Source organism: Hyaloscypha bicolor (assembly GCF_002865645.1).
Source record: "Hyaloscypha bicolor E unplaced genomic scaffold K444scaffold_118, whole genome shotgun sequence".
Taxonomy (NCBI): Eukaryota; Fungi; Ascomycota; class Leotiomycetes; order Helotiales; family Hyaloscyphaceae; genus Hyaloscypha; species Hyaloscypha bicolor.
In genome coordinates, this window is record NW_020194620.1 from 886,304 (window position 1) to 908,772 (window position 22,469).

A 22,469-nucleotide genomic window follows, 5' to 3' on the forward strand; every position below is an offset into this window, starting at 1 on the left:
AGGGTCGTGGTGCGACGCGCACCGCGTAGAGTGCATGCATGGGGCTAGCAGGGGCAGCAGGGGCTGGCAGGGGCTGGCAGGCCCCCAGCATCGCGCAACAAGGTGACTTCGTGAAAGGAATAAAAGCAGCCAGGGCAGCCAGGGCAGCCGGGCCAGCCACAGATCCTTGCTCTTTCGGGCCCTTCCAGTGTTCGGGGCGCTCCCGCAGTAGTGGTTCTGTACCTTGCAGGGAGTCATCCTTCCTGGCCGCCGACCTGGCCAGCCACTGCGGGCGCGGGGGGGTCTGTGTAACGCGGAGGGAAAAAGAAACGTTGAAAGGGCAACAGCATGCGAGAATCGATTGATTTATGCAAAGGCGGGGAAGTGTGACTCAACTGGATAAGCATCTCCTTGAGATGTAGAAATGATAGGGCGGTGCTGGGTTCTTTCCCCCGTGAGCTCAGCCAGCCTCATTTTCAATTCACGAGATAGAAGCAGATCTTCCCGGGTAGCGGCCGTCCTGTTGGGCAGCCTGACCGGTGTGAAAGTTGGGATGAGGGAGGTATTGTTCACGGTAAAAGTGGTTGGAGTTGCCTTACGGTGAATAACCAGCCTCGTCTATCAGCCCTTCCTCTGCCTTCTTCTCACACCCACAATCGTTCTTCATCTTTCCAATATCTTCCCCAAATCATCTTTTGCCCACAGCCAACCTCGCAACACACCACATACATCTTCCTTGCCCTTCACCTCAAGACTTCACCCTCGAGCAAACGACAACATGCCTTCCCAGTGGGACCACAAAGCCGACAAGGACTTGCTCCTGGCGATCATCGAAAACGGCGACTTGAAGAGCATCAGCTGGCCCGCCATAGCCGCAAAGATGCAAGCCAAAGCCTACACCTTCACCCATGAAGCCTGCCGGTACGGCCCTCTCTCCTCCAGCGCATCATTAGTCACGCGCAATCCCATCAGCTGACCCCTCATCTCCGCACCCGCATTCCGCCTAGGCATCCACCAGCCTGGGGCTGATATCATCTACCTATCGCATACACTTGCTAACACATCGTATTACAGTCAGCACTTTCAAAAGATCCGCAAGGAATCGAGGAACTCGGCTGGCGGTGGCGACTCCTCTTCCCCAAACAAGCGTGCCAATACCAACGGCGTCCACAAGTCAACTCCGCGCAAGGGTAGCAAAGCACATGGCTCCTTTGAACAGTCTGCCAACGACGATGATGACGAAGAAGACTTAAATACCCCGCCCTCGAAACGCAAGCGGACCAAGAAGGAGGAGGGCAAGGAGAATGCCGATGAACAGTCTGCGTATCTCTTCAAGGTGGAGCACGGCGCTGTGATTGATTTGGAGAACAATGAGTACGTCTTCTCTTCCTTGCCACCTGCGTCCTGAACACATTGCTAACCCAATGCAGCATATATGAAGGTTAAGCTACATGGCTCCTCCCTTGTTGCCGTCGCTGCTGCTTCTCGGTCTGAAGATTGGCTGGTCGCTGGAGCTAGGCCTGGACTTTGTGCGCGTCTGCTTTGCCTAGGAACGAACATATGGGGTGACTTTGGCCTGAAAAAATGGTTCCCTTTTCTTCTTCTTGCTTTCATGATAATGGCCGGCGTGCCCTGGGTATTTGCGTTCCTTTTCAGGGACGGCTGCTGCGTGCTACTGTCCCTCACTGAGGTGCGCCGCTCAGCGGGGTGGAAGACACCTCCTCTGTACCTCGTCTTCTCCATATGCGGTGCAATTTCAATAATAAAAAAAGCTTACTTCTATCAATGCTTGATGCTGGAATGTGATTGCTACAAGAGGTTGCGGGGATGTGACCAAGCGCTTTGGAGCTTCCCACTAAGGAATCTCCTCGATACGGGGCAAGGCCATTTTGCTGTGCCTCGTCCTCTTCATACAGTATATAAATCGAAAGAGGTTGCTTCCATCAAAGCTTGATGCTGGGGCACGTCAATGCTGCGAGATTCTGGAGAAGGCGTGAGGTTGGGCGATGTCGGCAAAATTTGAGGTTGTCGGGAGAATGCCGGCGTGCGGCACCGGGAAGCGGCGTTACAATTTTCCTTGATAGGGGGTGAGTACTCTGGATTTCCACAAAACAGGTCTTGATGATTGGTTCCGGATCTTTGTAGTCAAATTTTTTATTACAGACCATTTAGCTTATCCTGAAAAGATCTCATGCATCCCTTCGAAGTAACCAAGAAAGGAAAAGAATCACCATCCTGACTTCTTGCTGGATTATCTCCAGAGTCCAACCCCGAACTGACCTCTTCCCGCTAGCCACTCCAAAACAGCCCTCTACACTGCCATAACCCAATGCACGTTGCATTTTTTGTATCTACAGCTCGTATAATTTCCCAGTTGCTGATGACTCCTAATTCTCTGCATCACAGCCTCCAACAGCTCCTCATTCGACGTGACCACCTGCATCCAAGCCACCTTGTGATTATCCCAGTCTTCAAAAAACACCCGCGAAAACCTAAGTTCAACGTAGTCTCTCAAATAGCAACCAGGCGGCGTGTGTTCATTGTAGATTTCCTCAATTTCGGAGATGGATGGAAGGGGCTTTCCTAAAGCATGGCAATCTTGGTATCTCCTCAACGCAGCATTCTCGAGATTATACATGAGGAGTTTGTTGGCGAGGATAAAGACCTTGATCCACGTAACTCTGTGAGGGTAGTGGCTTGTGGATTTGAGGTGGCAGTCGCACTTGAGGAGAGAGCCGTAGAGGTAGTTGACTACGTAGCTGAAGGTAAGGGGGTCGTCGTCGGGGAGGTGGCTTTCCTTGGTTGTAGATTCGAGGAAATTGCCGCGGAAGACCGACTTGAAGTAGGGACAGTGGTAGCAGAGGACCGACTCATGGAGGAGCCAGGAAGAATTGTGTTTCTTGGTTGATCCGATGTAGATTCGTACCATTTGGTCGCTAGTGGAGATCAAACTGGAACCATTTAGAGGGACGAAGTAACGGTGACAAAGAACTTACTCATAGATGGAAGGCTCTTCGCCAATTGCTGTCAAACTTGTCGAGGCCATGATATCGGACGATACTGAGAAGTCTAGTTCAGCACAGGCGTTGCTGTATACCACGTGATCTTAGCGAAGGATCGAAAGGGGGGAGGATGAGGATGTTGCGGGAAGATCCGCGCGTCCCCATTCATGGAACTTGTAATCTTGTTCTTCGCCTACTCACATGTAATTGGCTTTCTTTATGTCCTTCCTGGTGATCTGGTGTACAGATAATAATTAGCAAGGCTTGTTCAATTGGACAGTGGATTTGTGGCCGAAAACCACTAGTGTGGTCAATCAATGGAATTGAGCAACTTACCGGCTGACTTAACAATTGGAATATTGTTGACCGAAGAGCTTGATGTCCTTTAGGGCTTTGTTGAGGAGAAGTTGCCCTGATAGTGCGCGAGTTTGGTTCCTAGTGTGGTGGTGGGCAACCCTTACGTTTATTTTCGAGCCTCGAGTCCGACCACCACTAACGAAAGTCACCTGACGAACTTTTACTCCCCAACATCGTTATTTTTGGTAAAATGACCAAAACGAAGTTTGATTTGCTTCTTATCCAATACAAACAATTCACTACATAATATACATTATCGGCTTTCAGGAGGTTTTGTTGCAACACAATCCCTTCAGCAATATCATTCAAAGAAGTTCATTCGCAGAGATACTTCTTCCTTTTCTTTAATCTCCTCGCCGATCAAGTAACCTTGCATGGGTCTTCTTTCGATGCACTCTCCACAGCTCAAAAGCAAAGAAGCTGGCTACTAGGTACGCTAAACCACAAAAGATTTGAGCATAGAGGAACTCCCGCGATGCGTTCACTCTTCTCAGCTTCAGAGCTATAACTTCAGAGACTACTATTATTAGCGTCAAGTCTAACTGGGGAGGTTTCGAGGTTCATTTACACGTGCAAGGCAAAACTACCATCATCCAAGCAAGGGACAGCATCGACGGGAGTTCCTTCAGCCCCACCACTTCAGCGCTGACGGGCGCTATAGTCTACAAAGCTGTCAGTACTCTATCGTTTCATCATGGAACTTCTTACCATCCAGAACACTCCTAAGATTCCACCATTAATAATAGCAAAGCAAATCGTAGCACCGTACGAAGTTGCCGGCACCCAAATCGCAAACACGCTCACAAAACATAAGAACGTCACGGAGCCCGCCGTCTCAATCCTCCCAAATTTGTCACTCATAACCCCTACCACCGGTCTCCCTATCGCCGTTCCCAGATTCAGCAACGCAGTGATAGCAGCTGCTTGTCCACTCCCCAACCCAATACTCCTAGCAAAATCCGAGAGCGAGAACAGTAATATCACGTACCCGAACATACTCACAAAGCCCCAAGCCAACGCTAAAAGGACTTCATACCGTCGAAAGAGACGAACATCGAACGGATGAAGCCTCGGCTGCACGATGTGGTTGCGGCTTCGAATCGCAAAAGTAGCCAGAATATTCATGAACCCGCTCACCAACCCACAGATTCGGAGAGCCCAAGCAAGAGACACGTTGCTCAAAATAGCCCTCACAGCAAACGAGAACATCAGCCCCCCAATCCCGGACCCAGCAGAGCAAATTCCATTCGCCATACTCCGTCGTTTCTGGAACCACTGCGGCAGCACAGCGATACTAGGGATCCAGGTCAAACCGATGCCAAAACCGACAAGAACTCCTTGGGAGAGGTACAGCTGCCAGATCAGGCGGGCGAAGGAGGCGGAGATGAAGCCGGAGGTTTGGCAGAGGATGCCGAGGGCCATGGGGAGGTGGACTCCATAGCGGCGGGTTAGGGCTGTGGCGAGGGGGGAAACGATCATGGCCATGGAGAAGTTGAGACCGCCTATGAGCGCGAAATCGAAGGAGGTGCCGTCGGGGAAGATGTTGTTTTGGAGGTAGTAGGCCAAGTATACGCCGTAGGACTGGGATATGTTAAGAGTGGGCTGAGAGGGAGGGGAATGGAGAGAGCTTACTGAGAGAACGCCCCAGGTAAAGGCATTGATTGTGAAGCAGCACGCTACGCAGACCCAGCCGTAACCGCCATCAGGAGGTAGTTCTTGAATCTCTTCGAAGGAGAGCTCGCGGGTGAGGATGGTGTCTGATACATCGCGAGGTTGTTGGAGACCCTCAGTTCGCATTCCGTTTCAAAAGAAGATATATTGATGGAAAGAATACCAATGAGGTACTGAAGCAAAATTGGTATGATATACCTCGGGATCAGCAGTCTTTAAGTAAGCGGAAACACTCCGCTTCCCCACTTTCGAAGCAGATGTTCTGTGAAGCATTAGCTGCCGTATTCCCGGAGCGATGTGTCAAATGATTCCCAAACAGGAAAATTATTTTCACCCAACTGTTTTATATCGCGATCGTTCTTGCATGCAATGATGCATTAGAGATGTTTGGTTGATTGGATGTGAGAGCCTCAAGGGGAGCTTTTGACGAGCGGACTTTCAGATTCGAGTCATCACTTCTTGATTCATTGAACACGGGATCAGATGACTCCATTTGCCATTATGCTAGTTTCAATAGATGAGAAATGCCTTCACCGGGGGGGGGGGGGGGGTGGGGGGTTTCCAGCGCTATGGCAGAATTCCCAGGTTTTGGTCGAGAAGGGGTCCTCGCTTGGGAGACGGGGGAAATTTTCCCCCTGTTCATGCTTATGAGGCACTTAAGACCTGCGCACAGTAGCAAAGAATAATATGAGTTATGTGTTTAAATCCATGGAAGGCTTTTATTTACCTTAAAGATGATATCGCGTTTCTCAGGACTCGAATCACGCTTTAGTTTCGATTGTTTACGTACATTGAAGGATTGAAACTTTCAAGACCAACAACTACCCCGCATTGCGGGGTATTTTGGCCGTCAGACTTCTTAATGATGTGACAGAGTTACAATGCTGTCTTCGGACCTAAAGATTTCGAACTTGCACAGGCCGATGCCTTCGTTTCGTGAGATTTGGGCCATGTTGTTTGTTCTTTCATCTGCAATTTCTAGGAAGGAGCCAATCCCGTAAAGACTGGCTTTCAGGGGTAAAGGTGCTTTCGGTTGACTTCGGGTTTTGCATCGTACGGGGGACGCGGCCAAAAGTCTTGCAATTGCCAGGGTTTGACGCCACACTCGCTTAAATGGCAGGGGCGTTGCACGGCAACCAGAGGCCGCTACAATTACAGGGCCTTACAGGCTTGTCATGCTTAAATAACAGTACTCAATCCCTGTAAACATTACTAATAGCGATGTTCCTTCAGGCTACTGAGGCCCTAAGCACCGTTGCTACGCCAGAGCTATGTGGCGTCCTTAGGCTTGGCGCCCACCCCTGCAAGTTACAAGACTTATGGCCGCGTCCTCCGTACAGCGGTTCATCTGGCGAAATACCACGTCACGACTTGCTGGATTTCAATGGCAATTCATTCCCCTACTACGGCTCGGAAGTTCACGTTATCGTGTCTCTTGGCAGGAGCTCTAGTTGAAGTTCTTCAGGTTCAAAAGTATGAGCTTTCACGATTCTGTGCTGATCGAGACGATCATGTGCGTCGTGACGAGGAACGCGTTGACGCGTCAGAGCGCGCAGGAGGCAGGAGTTTCAACAACTGAAAAGAAACGTTCTTATGTACTGAAATACTTGCTTGCTTGGCTATGAAGAGATACCCAATCCAACCCAAACACAACCGCAGTCTCTCAATTTCAATCCCGTGTACTGGGGCTGCGCCCGTGGCTCACTCAGCAAGTCTTGCTCATGGAGATGGTTGTCAGAACACATTTGTTTTCATTCATATGAGGGGAACTTACAAGCCCGTTGTATCATCGGCTTTTCAGTTCGACTGTGCTGCAGCTGAAGTTGTGGGCTTTGTCAAATCGATCGTCTTCGGCAGTGAAGTTGAGTTGGTTGTTGGTTGTTGGTTGAGGAGAAGAAACTCTCTTACGCTTCCGTTGTGTTACAGCGCTACTGGTGTCCACGCCTCAAGTATTATAGCGAATCTTCCGCGCGATCAAGAATTGGGCTTGGAACACAGCAAGACAAGCTGTAATCTCAGCCCATTCGCCGACTTGCTGCCTCATATCATCCATAGATAGGGACACAAAAGCATCGAGTGTTTCGGAGACTATTAGCTTCTGTAGACAATGCCCTTCTGGCAGGTGGCCGAATACGGATATCGCGGCATAACATCATGCAACTTCAGTGTATGTAACCTGTAGTGCATGTAGCCATAGCGCCACGCTGTTGCATAGTGACTATCGCGCTTAGACGCTGGAACTTGGAGGTCTTATAGGGCACTTTAGCGACAACGCCCCTGTACTTGCAGAGGCATACCCTAGAAATGTCTTTTAATCCCTGAAACGCCTTACAGGGCTTAACCCTATAGTTATAGGGACTTCTAGCGTCTGCCTCCACTATAACCTGAACATAGTGGACGAATAGTGTATCTCGGCCGGGCATGCCCTGAAGTCGCATGACTTTATGCCACGATATCCGTACACTTCGTATCTCCCCAGGGCTCGGAAGTCAGTTGCTTGCAGGTAAGCAGAGCCTCATCCGGTTGGAGGCTGCTGTGCAAAGCGTCCCAATATGGAAACACTCAGCGAATGAGCGAAGCTCACACAGAAGATCTCCGGGGAGAAGTCAGGGGACTTTATCTGGGCAGACGTTGACAGTAATGTTGTGAGTTGCTTTGAAGTATCTATGAAGTTGGTAATCAGATCACGTGTAACCAAAGGGACTTTGGATGAATATTCATTGATTCTTTTGACAGCGGCCGCGGCATCAACAAGCTTCTGAACCGAAATGGTTAACTCCATTGAATCTCAAAGTTGAGAGAAATGAATGACACCTAATCTATCTGTGAAACGAGATTGGGATATCAAAGTTTGGATGTGTGAAGGAATCGAAAGGTGATCTTGTTAAAGCTTGCAGATGCCTGTGTATCTGTGTATATACATGTTTTCTCCAGCTCGGAGAACCTTGTCATAAAATGGAGCTACAATTTTCCAAGAGACGAAGAAGCTCACTGGCTGTGGTTCGCATCGGGAGTTGCGCCTAGTTTCGGAGCTTGTTACCCTGCTTTCCGTATTGATCTTAGAAAATTGGCTTGAGGAGCAACGATCGTTTCTGCGTTTAGCAATCGGGCACAAGTGTTTGAGAGTAAAAATCACGGACATTCACACATAAAGTCTTTGACCTTGGGGGCAATAGAGTGGTCATTAGCGTGCTTTCAGTGGTAGTCATTAAATTTCAAGTTATATACAATTTTTAGTGTGCCACGCAACTCTTTTCTGGTACCCGATTCCGCGCTGATGCTCTGACTGTCGCCTTTATCTGATTGTCCTTCTCTTTCGCCCTGGTTTCTGATAGAAGTGGAAACGACACGCTACAGGTCTATCACAGTCGATGAGATCTGTGTGATGCTTCACTTCCTTCATCACATCACAGTGAAAAGTTGGGTGACATGCCGAAGCATCAGTCCAGTGCTGAATATCCTCCGCAAAGCCTTTCTCTGGCTTGTCTACATAAGCATCCACCAGCTGGGTCACCACAAGCTCGCGCAAAAGCGACTTTTCTAACGTGTTCTTATAGACAAAGTAGATCTCGTCCTGGTTTGGCAGCCATTCTCCTTCTTCTAGACAACATCTAATGCGTGAAACGGTAGCTTTTGCAAGCCAAAACATGTCCAACATGTCTGCAAGCACATAGAGCGAGTACCATGTACAGTCATGGGTGCTGCTGGGCTGCTTCCTGTCATGTTCTTCTCTGCATTCAAGCTTACCCGTGTAAATCCAATTAATTAGATGGGCAACTGCTTTCTCAGTGTATAGATCCTCGTCTAGTGCACTCTTCTTCACTAATCCTTCCTTGAACTCGCCTTGGAAAACTGCTCTGAAGTATGACGAGTGATCACAGAGGAGTTCCTCAGGTAGATTCCAGGTTTGAATAGGCTTGGCAAGGCCGAGGGAAAGCTCGACACTGCTGGCACCCTTGCCGTTCGATCTCATCACATACCTGTTGCTTGTTATTTCACGAGCTGGTTGCATTCACGAGCTCGAACTTACTCGTTGATTGGTCGTATCTTCCTCTGCTTCGACCACCTCCCTTGTGATTTTGGGCAATGCTGCTGAGCTAGCGTTTCGGCAGTGATAAACTCTGGAGTATTTGAAGCCTCGGCCATTGTTGCTTCGATTGGAGGCAGTACTTCGAAACCGACTTGACATATGCCCAGCTATGAAAGCGAAAGTATTGTTTTGAATAAGAAAGTTGAGATTTGGGAGTTTCCTGAGATTAAAAGCTTCACGGGGAGACATGAATTTATAGAAGATTGAAAGCATTATTGGCTCTTTGCCTAGACCGCTTTCTTCGATTCCCGGAGAGCACATCTCAATAAGAGGAAGAGTCCGTAATCAGGGAAATCTAGAGTTACTACCCTTTTCTGGCTAGCGCACATGAGTTTGAATTGCTTGACGCAAGCTTGGTAAAATTCTTTTGATTTCTTAAGAAGAGGCGGTTCTCTGTTGCGGTTCAGAGTGCTTGAGACGTGCAGGACCTGCCCTGTAAATGGTTGCATTCAATAGTCCATCACATCCCTTCACCAAGTCTTGATTATTGTTTCGGAACTCTCTTCCCGCGTCTGCCTGAACGAGGCATTCAGTCATCACCTGAGCAGCAACCATCCCGTGCGTTAACACCAGTCGGATTTGAACGCTGTTGGGCTCTCAACTTCACTGGCTAGAACGCTTATCTTAGAAACTGTATCATCGCCGATCTAAATTCTCTGCGGTATCGGAGAGATCAGTTCAGAAGGCGTCCGTAATAGGGTAGTAGTGCTCTTAAGGAGAATTCATATTGAGCCAAATTGATACTATCACGTGACCACGTCATAAATGGAATCAACTCAAGTTCCAAGACGATGGCATTTCAATGACGGAATCACGTTCAATTAAAGATGCGATTTCAAATCTATATTTGAAGCTATTATTAGGTCTATTATTTTAGATAGAACGTCCAAATTCTTGAACTTCGGTCCCTACCCCAAAAAAACGCTCTATTGGGTCGGTGTTCTGGGGATGATGTGCAACAATTAACCTCAAGTTTGGCTTGCTTTTTCAAATCCAAGAGGAGATGTCATTCATTTCCCCGTTTCTGTGATGCCAATGTTAGTCTGTAATTGTCTACTGCTATAACTGGGGCCGGGAAGGCTCACAAAACGATGCTGTCCAAGCACGGAGAGAATAATATGAAAGCCACCCAAACTCAGCCTCGAGTCTGTCCCGTCTCAGAGAGTGCCTCCAAAACCTCAGCAGCGGCAAAAGCTTCTTCGTCATCCGACGAGATTCCATGGTCGCCCCTCCGTGGTAGAGGCTCCGTCTGATCTGAGAACTCGGACTCCGATGGGGCCTTTTCTACCTCGTCGACATCAAACTGGGTCCATACCTGGAGATGGTATGAGCAGTACTCAACTCCGCAGAACTGGGTGGCACCTATTTCGTCTGTGAGGTGACTTCGCACAGAGCGGAGAACATCGAGTATTAGCCCGACATCACAAGATAGGAGAACTGCAATGTCGCCGAGGTTTGCTTGACACCTCTGTGTAAGCAGCTGTGCTACTATGTGGTTGGTGACAAAATCTCGCATGGGGGTTGACAGGCCACTGTTGTACCAAAGGTACTCGACTTCGGAGGGCAGGGGAAACCATGAGCCTTGCCAATGTGGCATCCGGCAAGTTTGGTATCGTTCCAAAGCTTCGTCTGCCAAGTCAAAGACCTTCAGCCTTGTTGCCAGGACAAACAGGGTGCACCACTCCGATATATGGGCATTGTAGTCGTAGTCCTCCTCATCAACGCCTCGCAGAGATTCCTTGTTCAGCCAATGAATGACGTTATGAAACACTTTGCACTCAGCTCCTGAGAGCAAAAGCCCCAACTCTTCCGAGCCATCGATATTTCGGAAGATCTCTCCAGCCGAACGGAGTCCAGCAAGGGTTTCGTCAGACTGCCGTTGCAAATTCAACTCGTACGCCAGTCGGCCCAAGCCAAACCCAGCCCAGATTCTCATCCAGCCTTGGTTTAACGATCTAAAGATGAAGTGTTAGCATGTACCTCTTTGGAATTCATGGTTATTTTACTCAGAGACCGAATCCATTCTGATGATAATGACTGGGTGGAGCGAGGATTTCTCCGAATCGCGAGGTTTTTAGTGGAATGTTCTTTCAAACAATGGAGAAGAGTCGCTGAATATGACTTTACTATTCTTGCGGGAACGGGTTTTTGAATAAGCTTGAAAGGGTTTCTATTCCAACGTGATAGTCTTTGTGGAGTTGTGGGGTTTGAGGTGCCTGCTGGACTTGCCTGTTATCTTCATTCACAGGAAGTACAAGGAGAACTTGGGAAGCCAGAAACATTTCAACACCAACCTCGGCAGTTATTAGCACGCGAGATCGGTTTTTTAATTAGCCTAAACCCTGGCAATGTCGTATGGGCGTATCAAATTTTATTGCCGTCGACTGATGAGGAGTATTACAGGCAGCAAGTGCTTTCAAACGCTCGACGGCCCAAGAAACTCCTGAATTGGGAGAGCTTTATGCAGAGTCTCAATAAAGATACGTCATAATAAGCACACGTTCTCTGACCGAGTAGAATTGCTGACCCCTTAATGGCTCAGACAAGAGAAGGCAACTCGCAGGACTGGAGAGAGAACCATTGAGGTCTTTGGGCTTGAATGGCAATGTCACTCTATTCAGGGATTCTCAGAAGACCAGCTATGCCCGGTAGTTGTCTTGAGATTGTAAACGATTAACTGCTGTCCCGGAATCAAGAAGTGTTTGTACCAAAAGATGCGGGCGTCACATGGTGCGATCGGCTGCTCACTCATTCTCGACTTCAGCGAGCTCTGCGATCCTTTGGTTTAATACTTCCGTCCGAGTTCTCTTTTGCTTCGACTTTTCTCAAGTCAAGTATTGCCAAATTATCAGGGAAATTTGTTCACTAGCAACTAATACTGGTCATCTGAAACAAGAAGAAGGCAGAGTTTCTCGTGCGGAGAGATGCTCTTCTAGAGGTCCGGACCTCTATCTTGCAAACACAGAAGTGACATGGCCGGATTTCATTTTCCAAAACCAAGTATCTCTTGCCGCTTTTACTTATAGAAACATCTATTGCACCTGCCGATGAACCAAGGGATTAGAATCCCTGCCTGTGCTTCTCAATATGTGCTTGCCATGCAGGTGGCGAATATTTGACGCGGGAAGGCAGGGCAAAAGGAACCAATTAACTTCCAAATTCACTATAACGTTGCATTGCAGTTGGAACCCTTGATCATGTTGTGTTTCCATCTGCTGCAGTGGCTTTTTGATCATCCTCTTTGTCGGTGAGCTCCTCGCTTACTCGGAAGCAGTTCCTCGCGGGGCGGGAGCCTCACGTCCCGCCCCTGGTTGCGCACGGCTCTCTTCCCAACGGAATGCGAAAGAGGAGATGCATTGAACTACTGAAAATTGGAAATCTGAAATGGCTCCGTGTAACAAGATGTTTTTGGAGATAAATAGCGTTGGTCGTCGGTAGAAATTGGGCATATTTTCTGTAGTTTTAAATTGACGAAGCAAGCTAGTAACGTTCCGCTCAATTTAAAACTCTACCATTCCGCGTGGGCGCTTTTAAACGCCTCAGGCTCTTGAGCAACGGCTTTTCGGACCTTTTCGTTGCTCATCCTATTTGATCAATACCTATTTTGCTGTATGCTCAAAACCACACTGATCTTATTACGGGTATGCCCTCTTAGTCATACCACCACCTTGGTCTTGCTGACGTGGAGGCTATCTGTGACGAACAGATTTCCAATTACTTGGGTTGCATATTCTCAAGATGTCTCAGGATATCGACACTTTTTCATCGCCGAGCAGCAAAGGCTCTACTTCACCACTCCCCTTCTTCCAGACAATCCTTGTATACATGAAAAACAAACCTGAGGTGAGCTACAACTCTTGCTAATACTCTCAATTTTCCTGCAAGCAACACTCACTTTGACTACAACGAACTTGTAAGGTCTTGTTGACGATATTTTAGGTTGACTGGAATCTCGTTGCTGAAAAGGCAGGGTACAAGACAGGCAACTCAGCCCGTACCAGATATCAGCAGCTCATGAGAAAGTTCACCGAAGACGAAGGTGGTATGAGCCGTCCGCAGGCAATGTCACAGCGCCAGATGCCGACGTTCGTCACCGGATCCATCACCCGTCCAACACCTTCCAAGGTAAAGAAAACAACACCCAAAAACAGTGGCAAAAAGCGAAATTTCAAGCTCCAGAATGGAGGGAAAGTGGACGAAATACGACGGAAGATCAAGAAGGAAGAAGGTTTTGAGATAGAGAGTGACGCGAACCTTGATCTGGTCGAGAAGGAACGGGGGTCTGCGTTTGGCAAGAAGCATGACAGCGACTCGTATGTTGAGGAAAGCGGTTTGGAAGATTGGGTTTAAATAACTTGTCTCCAAGAAACATTGGACATCCCTTCTGATACCTGCGATATATATATGCAATACACCTTTATGTTGTGACTTCTTCATTATCATGTACGTGCATAATCTTTGAAAACTTGGAGGCCAGGATTGAGAGCTTTCTTCCAGGCGAGTTGGCCCGCTCCGGCATTGAGGAATGAATGCGAGGACTTGTAATCTGTGGATGCGCTGTGAAGTCCTTACGAGTTACGAGTTACGAGCCCACCCTGTGCGCTCAGGCATTTTACTAACAAATAAAAATTTCAAACGTTTAAATTCTTAAAAGAATTAATTAATCAAATCGTGCTTTGGTTGCTTTAGTTTTCTAGCCCCCAATATCGAGTCGTGACTATCCTTTGTTATCTTATTACTTTTAAGTGTTTAAAGAGATATTATTTTGCAAAACCTGTAAGCGAATTTGCGAAGCCTGAAAATACCTGGAAAATGCCCTGAGCGCACGGACCTGTGGCCAGTGCACTGTAGCTGCCCTGGAAACGAAGCCGTTACCCCTCATTACCCCGCATTTAGCGACTCCAGTACGGAATTTCCAGGCTTCTCCAAGGCTCCAGTTTGCCATAACTCCCTATACTCCACCATATTAATTAAATTCATAACAGCCCCAGAACAGCAACATTTCTGCTGTTAAGCCTTCCTCTGTTTGCTTTTCTTCTCTGGCGGTATTAATATAATAAGTAGTACTCGAATTAGAGATCAGTGGCTCTGCAGAAGTTATTTGTGAGGGAGAGTTTGCCCCTCAGTTCACGAAACCACCCAACCCTAATTTCGCTCTGTATGCCACGGGCGGGGCATTCCATCGGGTATTAGGGTCTTGATCCGTGTCCAGGTATTCTAGAAATAGTGGCATAAGAAGCAAAAATGCTTATTGCAGGTCTAGAAGCTTGAGGGATTTCCTCCTCCTGATAATATGTCCTTCCCGCAGACACAGGTTACATATCTTTAATTACTGTAGCGTATTGTGTTACGGGATTGTGTTCCTTCCCGTCTTGGAGCTCCTTAGTAAAATCTTGCGGAAATGGCGTGGGTAAATACCCAACAGAAAGATTTGACAGATTCCCAACGGCCGCAAAAAGACGTACGATATCGTTGAGTTGAGACTGGAATAGGGCTTTGGGAAATTGCAACTGTTAATTGGGCTGTTCTCTTGACCGCTACTCTGCTTTCCATGAATGTGGCACCCTGGTACGCCCTGGTGGCATGAGGGTGGCGTCAGCCTCAACACGATCTCACCGATAGGCCCCTGTACGGAAAGCTCTACTGTAAGGATCACAGGTGCCAGCGCGCTTCCCGCTTCCGCTTGCATGATTCATCTCACTAAAGTAACGCCCGCGCTTTCCTGCTACGCGGCCCCTCCTTTCCCCCTCTCTCCACACCTCTACTACTGCTTAAAATATTCACTCTCTTTAACTCTTATATATATAAGTATAAGAGCAGGAGAAGGGGGATAAAGAGGGCGACGGCAGCGATAGTGACGGTGAGATGTAGAATGCGAACTTCGAGGGTCGTAGGTCACAAGTCGCGAGGAAAAGGAAGCCCTATAATTATAGGCTTCTTGTTACTAACTTATAGGGCTACGGTCGCTAAATTGTAGGCTAAAGGTACTAAAAATTAGTAGTTAACGTTTTCGTAGGGTGTGGCACAGGATTTGGGGAGGGTAAATTATCAAAGCGGGAAGCGGGAGCGCGCAGACAGATGTGATCCTTACGGCTTTCCGTGCCCCTAGCAGCAGGGCGACAAGTGCAAGCCCCAGGGATGACTGACCCCTCGTAAAGCGCTTTCACCAGGTGAGCGTGCCAGTGACTTCGTTGAACAATAAAAAGAAAGAGTGAACCAGCTGTTGTGCTTCAGTTTAGTTCTCCCAAAGATATGTCTTAGAAGAGAAAGCATCTTGAACTTTTGAACATTAGCTAACCACATGCATTTTAAGTGTGTGGTAATTTATGCGTATTGCTCTCGCTTGAACCATGGCTTGGGGACCGATTGGTCCTTAAAGGGAACTAACGATCGAAGATCAGCTCAGCCAATTATCAAATTCTTTGCCAAAGCTTGATGGAACGCTTTGAGCTTCTTGCATAGCGCTATTCTGATCAATCACCTTGCCTTTGCCGCGATTAGCTGGGGCTTCTGCATCCTCCCGCTAAGCTCGAGTTTGCAGCTCTTGCAGATCACTTGCAGATTGGGACTGAGACAGAAAACTTGAAGAGCTCAACTTAACTTAGAATGGCCTCCTGGAATTTAGCCCAATGTTTCGGGCTTACAACGTGCAGCTGGTAGCCCCAAGCTAGCGTGCAAGAGGCCCCTTGCTCTTCGTTTTCAATTTCCCACACTATCCGTCTATTCTTTCTCTGTAACCTCTATGTTTCAGAACTATTCTTTTCAGCTCCGATAGCGGTCGGATGCTGCAATTTTCATGGAACAATGGTTTCAAGAGTCAAGCAGGCAGCTTGTCCTCCTTTAGGCTCGAGAGGGACTATGGGAGAGACCTTGAGCGGGTATCTGGGAGCAGATTTCCAGGGTTTGGAAAGATTATTCTCCTTTCAAAATGTTTTTCCAAGTCACTCTCCCACTTGGCTTGTTGGCTCTGTCAACCACGATCCAGGTCCAAGTCTCCACCATAATAAACCCAGCAGCAACAATGCCGCGCTTTCTCCGGCCGTAGCTTCTTGCGACCTCAGGTACGTAGCCTCTTTCCCCGTTCTGTCCCCCCCAGTTCCCCTTCTCCCTTTCATTTATTCCCAAGAACAATACGTAGTACGTGCTAAATTGAGTACGGCTCATTGAATGACTCTCGAGCCAGTATTGCGATGGGAAAGTGGCGAATGCTGCAGCCAGCGGGTAGTTACGGAAACGAAAGTAAGGACAGTTGAGATGGCAAGCGCCACGAGCGAGGCTGGCGGGCTGCTACAGATTGAGCTGTGACAGATTGAACTGAGACTTGGCGGGAATAGAATGGAGGTCCTTGGCGTAATGGCAGGTGTTGCTGTTGGAGTTGTCGGGTCGCTTTTGTAAGTGATTGAGAGATCTGGAGTAGCGTTAGTGGGCGTAATATCGAGGCCTCAGTTTGTACTTCGGTTTGATTTTAATTCCTACTTTTTTTCACTTTCCAATACAGCCAGAATGAAGATTTTGAACTTTGATTGATTTATTTCAAATAGCTTAGAGTCGAGCTACATACTTTGAGGGTTGTATGAGAATTTTCACATGCTCCGCCTTATTGTTTATTAGTTCCAAGAAGCCACCTTGAACAGCCTTCTCGAGAGGGACAATAGAGGTAATCATGTCCTCGGCCCGGATCTTTCCACTTGCAAGAACATCAAGAACATCCACGAAGTCCTCGTGGGTGTAACAAATACCGCCCATGAGCTTAACTTCCGTGAATGAGAAGCTATTAGGGTTAATAAGTAGTGGCTTTTCGTGGATTGCAACATTGAACACAACCCCCCCAGGCTTGACGACCTTCAACGCAGTGTCCAGAGTTGACTGTATACCCATAGCATCGAAGGCAATATCTGCTCCCTCTTCTCCTACGACCCTCCGCACCGCATCTAGTACTGGATCCGATGTTCCGTCAGCAGATTTTGCGAGTGGGTTGACCACCAAGTCAGCCCCGAACTTCGTTGCTTGACGCGACCTCGTTTCGGCAAGCTCACTAACGATCACTTTCCTCACGCCCTTCGACTTTAGCAAGAGCAAAAGAGCAAGCCCAATTGGTCCTCCGCCCAGAATAACCACATCTTGACCTGTCTTGAATCCAGAAATTCGAATCATGTGGGAAGCAACGGCCAAGGGCTCAGCCAGGGCAGCAGCCTTTAGCGATACTCCTTCGGGAAGCGGTATACAACTAAATGGCTTCACTACAATCTCGTCGGCAAATCCTCCTCCATGAGCATTCAACCCGTAGGTGGCCCAGCTTTTGCAGAGATTTAACCGTCCTGACTTGCAGATCCCGCAAGGTTCCCTTCCGTGATGTCTGTCATCTAGCGATGGATTGATGGCAATATTCTGGCCCACCTTGAATCCTGTAATGCTGGAGCCAATCTCGAGAATTGTACCTGACATCTCGTGGCCCATGATGATAGGCAGTTCGGCGCCAGTGTACGGGTTCTTTTGGCCTGGCTGAGGCGAAAATATTGGTCCTCCAAGGTACTCGTGGACATCTGAACCGCAGATCCCACAATAGGCGATCTTCACTCTTATCTCATCATTGCCACACTTCCTGTTTAAGATTCAGTTGGCTTGTAGAGAATGCGTGGTAGTAATGGTTGAACGTACTGCGCCGTCACATTCTCGACCCTGATATCATTTCTCCCGTGGAAACGAAGTGCTCGTATGCTAGCCATTGTGCTCTCACTGATCTGAATTTCGGCGAAGCTTTTCTCTCGCGATGAAAATCACAATTGAGAGATAATCCAAAGAGCCAAGATTACCCCCGCTACGATTTCGTTTGAGGTGTCTTGGGCAATAGCGATATGAAACGTGGTAGGAATCGAGCAAGCGTGCGCTCGTTCTTTCTTGAAAGAGGAATGTGGATGTTGAAAGAGGTCCGGTCAGACATTCAATGCAATCTCCATGTCCTGTTCTTATAGAAGACCCCGCTCGGGTATTGAGGCTTGAGATGCAGAAGAGTGGGGTGCGGGGGCTCGGGACTAGAGGCATCATTGGTTCGGTTATGGACCATATAGCCGTGTTGACATACTGGTAGACATCCTCGCTTTATGTACCAACCACTAGATCTGCTGTCTGAATTCCTTCTCGACCTTCTGCCCCTCAGCGCAAATGCTATTGTGAGGTTTGTTTGTAAATGAGTGAGAGATAGGATGTTATGGATGTATTTCTCCTTTATGGAATAACTACGCGTACAACAGAACTCGAGACCGAAGGCTAGGTGGTTAATAACCATAATCAATTTTATCACCCCAGTCGCGCCCCAAAAAAGTGGGGCAAAGGCGTGCATAATTTATAAGAGGCCTGTAGCCAGGCATGTACTAACTAGCTTTGATTTTTCCTCCTCTTTTAAAAGTAGTCTTCGAAGAGATAGATCGAGATAACCTGCGATATTGGACTTGAGCAAGCATCAGTCTATTCCTTGACTTTCGCCTCTAACTCTGCAAACTGAACCGAGTTGGCTGAGCCTGACCATGCATCCGAAGATCGAGAATGATGGTTGAATAGTAGTAGCATACATTTTGGGAAAGAAATGCACCAAGCCAGGTTGCCTGAGATTGACTCCAGTGACATTTCCGGAGACGTTGCAGAGTTCCTTGTCCCTGGGGACCTCCTTTACAGCTAATACCAGTGGGTAGAATTTCTTCAATGACAACACCGTCTATCTCGCGCTTCGCTCGGCTGCTGAAGCAAACTTTTCTAGGCCAAAATTGTGCCGTAGATGCAGCAGCATTGTACGAAGTCAAAACTTTCATGCCCCCTGTTCAATGTTTGGAAACCCCCATACTCAGGATTCCCGCCTTGATCTGGACTGAGTGCGCGTTGAGTTGAGCAAACTTTGTGGGAATTGATTTTCAAATTGTTGAGGCAAAACTGCTTTCGTATCCAAAATTTTGGTCGTCATCACGTGACATACAACCCCCTCGCAGCTACAGTCTCCGACTATCGAGCTTTGTTTATCAAGTTAAAGCTGCCTTTGGTGCGGTGCAAAATATTTTGTCTGCTATATAGAGAGGTTGCTTGGACATTTGCAGCTTATGTAATGCCGACGCTAGTCCTCGTCAATTACCCCTGAGCCAGCCGAGACGGGATGTTGATATTTCAAATGGGCGGAGCTGTGGTGGAAAAATTAACAACAAAGCAAATATAGCATTTGGGAAGGGACTTGGGAGGAGATATCTGCTGCACTGAGCAACAGGGGGACAAGGAACACATCGAAAGTGCCTCTGAAAGCTGCGAGAAGCGAGGACACGAAAAGTCGAGAACTTTCTGGCTTACAATTTGGCCGACTCTTCGAAGAAAAAGTAACAACCCATCTTCCAATCTCTTCTGTGTTCAAAAAGGGTTTAAACGAAGTGAGTGAATCGCCATTGTCAGTACCGAGTTCGGCAAAGGCTGTGAGCAACGAGTTCGGCTTCGGATATTTCCGTGATGAGCTCGATCTCCCCTGAACATAAATTTGAGGCCCAAGCGCTCACATACTTTCTTTCCTTCAACTTCAAGACAAACAATCTGTCACCACCAAAAGCACCGCAACACCCTTTGCAGATTTGCAAGTCCATCACAGCCTTTCCGCATCGTAAGTCCAAGTCTTTCCTACAACTTTAACATCTTTCAAAAACAACTCTTGTCAACCCCAAACATTCCCTTCAGGTTCGACCTCGCAACTTACAAACTCCACAGAACCCAAAAACACAACACATCCCCTCTCAACAAGGTAAGTTCGATATCCAAGCACTCCTTCATCATCTCGCCTTCAACTGCTGATCACTTCATCAAGAATCAAAATGTCTCAAGAAGAATCTTCCGCCACTACCTCCGCTGCTGCCACCGGTGCACCCACTCCTAAGGAGGCAATGTTCTTTTTCACCATCCTCAATAACATGAAGAACAAACCCGAGGTAAGTCATTTGTCATCTTCCATCCCCTCTTCAGCACATTCGTGAGGTCAGCTTTGCTCTTTCATCCCACCTCCGGGATGGATTTCAAGTTTTCACTTTTCAAATTTCACATCATTTCCACGGAAGGCAATGCGTTGACGTCATTTCTCACAGGTTGACTGGGACGCCGTTGCACAGATTTCCGGCTTCAGCAATGGCAGGACCGCCGCAACCCGCTTTAGTCAAATTAAGAAGAAGTTGGGTGCTACGTCCTCTAACGTTGACACCACCGCTTCCAGCTCTTCTCCCTCAAAGATCCCCAAGGCGAAGACTCCCAAGAAGGCTAAGGTGGGCAGTGGCACCAACGCCTCCCCATCAAAGGTTGCCAAGAAGCGCGGCCGCAAGCCCAAGGTCAAGCACGAGGATGAGGCTGAGGATGGTGGTGCGGATGTTGAGATGAGCGATTCCCCTACTCAAGAGAATTTTGAGGAGGAGGCCGAGTTCTACGAAGCTGAGGAGATCGAGATCGTCGAGGAGGCTTAAGCTTTGCCCAGGTGTGATGTCACGCTTCTCGTAAGTTCTCTCACTTTCGTCTACATTGTTCAACCCAAATTGACGCTGACATCGCAGATCGAGAGATTGCAATGGCATTAACAAGGGCATGGTGCTAGATTTACTGGATGTTGGTGGGGATGCGGATACTGGTGGGAATTTGATATTATGATCTCCCTTGGTCTTTCCATGACTGAGGCTAGGCGATAAACGGGGACACATACTCGGATAAACTGCAGATTCGTGATGATCAGCAGCAATTTTAGACAGATGACATAAATTTCTGCTTCTTCTTGAATTAGTTGTGATTGTGTGATGTGACAATGATGACTGTTAATGCTCCTTCTTGGGGATAGGCTGTACTTGATAACTCGAAGGGAGAATTGCAAGGAGTGCTTGCTTCGTCATCCACTTGGTATTTCCAGCTCTACATTAATCTTCGAGTCCTCAACAATGATAGCTCTTCGTCTTCTTGTATTTCCAAGAAGCAATTACTTTGTTCTCTATGCCTTCCACTTAAGTAAGAGACTGAGAGAGGTTCAATTAAATGCTTCTCGAGCTGGAGAATAGCAAGTGGGAACGCTGATAAACCTGAAAGTTGAGGCAGATTTTCCCCTGCGACAGCAGCATCAGAGACAGTTCAAGTCCAAAACGAATTTTGCAGTTTTACACTCTCAATTCGATTACAGTTGCAGAAAACTCAAGCTCACGTATTCCCGCTCTCCAAGTGTCCTCCGTCTTGGTTTCGTTGGCCTTATCTTTCCAAAGCGCGGAGTGGTTATGATGCCAATAGCTCCGGCTGCAGTTCATAATGTAGATAGCTGCAGCCAAGCGGAAACCCTACTTGGCTTCTAACCACTACTAAAAACATACGCCATTATAGTCCAGCAGCGCCCACGGCAACACGCTGCGGACCACACACTGAACCCAGGACGAAGAGAAAATTTGGTCTTAGGTAGATAGGTAAGTTGGAACGTTCAAGGTCAACAAGATGCAACCTCGCAATCTTCGTAGGCTTGTAGATATAATCTTCAAAAGTGTCAGAAGTCACCCGCTGGAAGTTTGTTATCTATGAGAGCTCTCATTCGTGTCCATGCTAACATTGACCCTGCTTCAAAAGTCTTTCTGTATGTTCTGGCGTTGCAGCGCGTTCCAGACAGTGGCTCGGTCAGCAGCAAAATGTGGAATTGGAAGGATTATTCGGGAAGCACTCGGTATTTGTACATCTGCCTTGTAGCTATGTCTTTCCGGCTTCAGAACTCTTCAACCTTGCGTACATCTTTAAAAGCCCCTGCCCAGAGGTCATTGCTTGAAACTCCTTTTCGTATGTCCTTCACAATGCAGTGAAGTACAGACTCAGCTTCCAACCAGAAATCGAATGTGCGGTGTGAAGGAGTTGTCAGAGGATTTACTCTTGGTTCATAGATACGCCGCCCAATGGTTCATTCTCGTCTCCAAACTTTGTCTATAAACCTCAAAAGAAGCCTGCCCAGAAGTCCGTTTCCAGCTTTAGACTAACTCTCCTCTGGAGAGATAATTTCTCAAAACATCCGAGTGTTCCCTTCCGAAATAGAAACCCGTGTCCTTCGGTCCAGGGACAGTTGAGAAGCTGCAGCCAGCGACTTTGTACCCCTGCCAAATCCCCAAGTATTCCTGCCTCCAATCTCTGTTCTGAATGAAGAGGGACGAACTCGCATACGCATGAAACTTCCATCCCAAATTAGAATACTGTGTTTCGTAGCCTGCAGCGTGGTTGGGAGGAACTTCTTTACGTGCCCGCCGATCTTCGAACGTAACGGCACCAAGATGTCAGAAATATGTGGCATTGCGGGGGTTTGCTCGTGTAGCGCCATAGGAGGAAGAAAATCGTGATATGTAGTGGTTGGC

At 47.8% G+C, this 22,469-nt stretch overlaps 9 protein-coding genes across 9 annotated transcripts; 4 read left to right on the forward strand and 5 right to left on the reverse strand.

Moving 5' to 3' along the window:
- Nucleotides 1-461: 461 nt before the first annotated feature.
- Nucleotides 462-1,760, forward strand: K444DRAFT_616084 (uncharacterized protein). The gene is made up of 3 exons (XM_024880853.1): nucleotides 462-900; nucleotides 1,054-1,353; nucleotides 1,410-1,760. The coding sequence occupies exons 1-3, from the start codon at nucleotides 758-760 to the stop codon at nucleotides 1,423-1,425; spliced, it is 459 nt and encodes a 152-aa protein (XP_024733180.1). The 5' UTR covers nucleotides 462-757; the 3' UTR covers nucleotides 1,426-1,760.
- K444DRAFT_58441 (uncharacterized protein) lies at nucleotides 1,362-2,111 on the forward strand. The gene has a single exon (XM_024877864.1). The coding sequence runs from the start codon at nucleotides 1,415-1,417 to the stop codon at nucleotides 1,931-1,933; it is 519 nt and encodes a 172-aa protein (XP_024733181.1). The 5' UTR covers nucleotides 1,362-1,414; the 3' UTR covers nucleotides 1,934-2,111.
- A 179-nt stretch (nucleotides 2,112-2,290) lies between these two features.
- On the reverse strand, nucleotides 2,291-3,025 carry K444DRAFT_632702 (uncharacterized protein; the record flags this gene model as incomplete). The annotated part of the gene is made up of 2 exons (XM_024883510.1): nucleotides 2,291-2,930; nucleotides 2,976-3,025. The coding sequence occupies 2 exons, from the start codon at nucleotides 3,023-3,025 to the stop codon at nucleotides 2,291-2,293; spliced, it is 690 nt and encodes a 229-aa protein (XP_024733182.1).
- A 479-nt stretch (nucleotides 3,026-3,504) lies between these two features.
- On the reverse strand, nucleotides 3,505-5,212 carry K444DRAFT_616085 (major facilitator superfamily protein). The gene is made up of 4 exons (XM_024880854.1): nucleotides 4,971-5,212; nucleotides 4,047-4,919; nucleotides 3,907-4,000; nucleotides 3,505-3,855 (listed from the first exon to the last, which is right to left on the reverse strand). Exons 1-4 carry the CDS (start codon nucleotides 5,133-5,135, stop codon nucleotides 3,683-3,685), a joined length of 1,305 nt encoding a protein of 434 aa, XP_024733183.1. The 5' UTR covers nucleotides 5,136-5,212; the 3' UTR covers nucleotides 3,505-3,682.
- Nucleotides 5,213-8,191: 2,979 nt separating this feature from the next.
- K444DRAFT_665925 (uncharacterized protein) lies at nucleotides 8,192-9,241 on the reverse strand. Its single transcript, XM_024887141.1, has 2 exons — nucleotides 9,040-9,241; nucleotides 8,192-8,989 (listed from the first exon to the last, which is right to left on the reverse strand). Exons 1-2 carry the CDS (start codon nucleotides 9,153-9,155, stop codon nucleotides 8,305-8,307), a joined length of 801 nt encoding a protein of 266 aa, XP_024733184.1. The 5' UTR covers nucleotides 9,156-9,241; the 3' UTR covers nucleotides 8,192-8,304.
- A 723-nt stretch (nucleotides 9,242-9,964) lies between these two features.
- On the reverse strand, nucleotides 9,965-11,329 carry K444DRAFT_665926 (uncharacterized protein). The gene is made up of 3 exons (XM_024887142.1): nucleotides 11,106-11,329; nucleotides 10,185-11,054; nucleotides 9,965-10,123 (listed from the first exon to the last, which is right to left on the reverse strand). Exons 1-2 carry the CDS (start codon nucleotides 11,120-11,122, stop codon nucleotides 10,235-10,237), a joined length of 837 nt encoding a protein of 278 aa, XP_024733185.1. The 5' UTR covers nucleotides 11,123-11,329; the 3' UTR covers nucleotides 9,965-10,123; nucleotides 10,185-10,234.
- A 1,238-nt stretch (nucleotides 11,330-12,567) lies between these two features.
- Nucleotides 12,568-13,527, forward strand: K444DRAFT_58527 (uncharacterized protein). Its single transcript, XM_024877906.1, has 4 exons — nucleotides 12,568-12,708; nucleotides 12,806-12,942; nucleotides 13,039-13,224; nucleotides 13,279-13,527. The coding sequence occupies exons 2-4, from the start codon at nucleotides 12,838-12,840 to the stop codon at nucleotides 13,447-13,449; spliced, it is 462 nt and encodes a 153-aa protein (XP_024733186.1). The 5' UTR covers nucleotides 12,568-12,708; nucleotides 12,806-12,837; the 3' UTR covers nucleotides 13,450-13,527.
- A 3,113-nt stretch (nucleotides 13,528-16,640) lies between these two features.
- Nucleotides 16,641-18,031, reverse strand: K444DRAFT_594703 (GroES-like protein; the record flags this gene model as incomplete). Its single annotated transcript, XM_024878368.1, has 2 exons — nucleotides 17,758-18,031; nucleotides 16,641-17,701 (listed from the first exon to the last, which is right to left on the reverse strand). Exons 1-2 carry the CDS (start codon nucleotides 17,823-17,825, stop codon nucleotides 16,642-16,644), a joined length of 1,128 nt encoding a protein of 375 aa, XP_024733187.1. The 5' UTR covers nucleotides 17,826-18,031.
- A 1,550-nt stretch (nucleotides 18,032-19,581) lies between these two features.
- Nucleotides 19,582-20,573, forward strand: K444DRAFT_632708 (uncharacterized protein; the record flags this gene model as incomplete). Its single annotated transcript, XM_024883511.1, has 4 exons — nucleotides 19,582-19,729; nucleotides 19,834-19,867; nucleotides 19,931-20,051; nucleotides 20,205-20,573. The coding sequence occupies 4 exons, from the start codon at nucleotides 19,582-19,584 to the stop codon at nucleotides 20,571-20,573; spliced, it is 672 nt and encodes a 223-aa protein (XP_024733188.1).
- Nucleotides 20,574-22,469: the final 1,896 nt, after the last annotated feature.

What these genes read in the sequence shown, in the direction of transcription:
- K444DRAFT_616084 (XM_024880853.1), top strand. Translation starts at nt 758, where the DNA reads ATGCCTTCCCAGTGGGACCACAAAGCCGACAAGGACTTGCTCCTGGCG. An exon ending in TTCACCCATGAAGCCTGCCG is followed by an intron (nt 901 to 1,053) that starts GTACGGCCCTCT and finishes ATCGTATTACAG; the next exon opens with TCAGCACTTTCAAAAGATCC.
- K444DRAFT_58441 (XM_024877864.1), top strand. Translation starts at nt 1,415, where the DNA reads ATGAAGGTTAAGCTACATGGCTCCTCCCTTGTTGCCGTCGCTGCTGCT.
- K444DRAFT_616085 (XM_024880854.1), bottom strand. Translation starts at nt 5,135, where the DNA reads ATGCGAACTGAGGGTCTCCAACAACCTCGCGATGTATCAGACACCATC. An exon ending in TTACCTGGGGCGTTCTCTCA is followed by an intron (nt 4,920 to 4,970) that starts GTAAGCTCTCTC and finishes AACATATCCCAG; the next exon opens with TCCTACGGCGTATACTTGGC. An exon ending in GGTAGTTTTGCCTTGCACGT is followed by an intron (nt 3,856 to 3,906) that starts GTAAATGAACCT and finishes TAATAATAGTAG; the next exon opens with TCTCTGAAGTTATAGCTCTG.
- K444DRAFT_665925 (XM_024887141.1), bottom strand. Translation starts at nt 9,155, where the DNA reads ATGGCCGAGGCTTCAAATACTCCAGAGTTTATCACTGCCGAAACGCTA. An exon ending in AAGATACGACCAATCAACGA is followed by an intron (nt 8,990 to 9,039) that starts GTAAGTTCGAGC and finishes AACAAGCAACAG; the next exon opens with GTATGTGATGAGATCGAACG.
- K444DRAFT_58527 (XM_024877906.1), top strand. Translation starts at nt 12,838, where the DNA reads ATGTCTCAGGATATCGACACTTTTTCATCGCCGAGCAGCAAAGGCTCT. An exon ending in ACATGAAAAACAAACCTGAG is followed by an intron (nt 12,943 to 13,038) that starts GTGAGCTACAAC and finishes ACGATATTTTAG; the next exon opens with GTTGACTGGAATCTCGTTGC. An exon ending in CCCGTCCAACACCTTCCAAG is followed by an intron (nt 13,225 to 13,278) that starts GTAAAGAAAACA and finishes TTCAAGCTCCAG; the next exon opens with AATGGAGGGAAAGTGGACGA.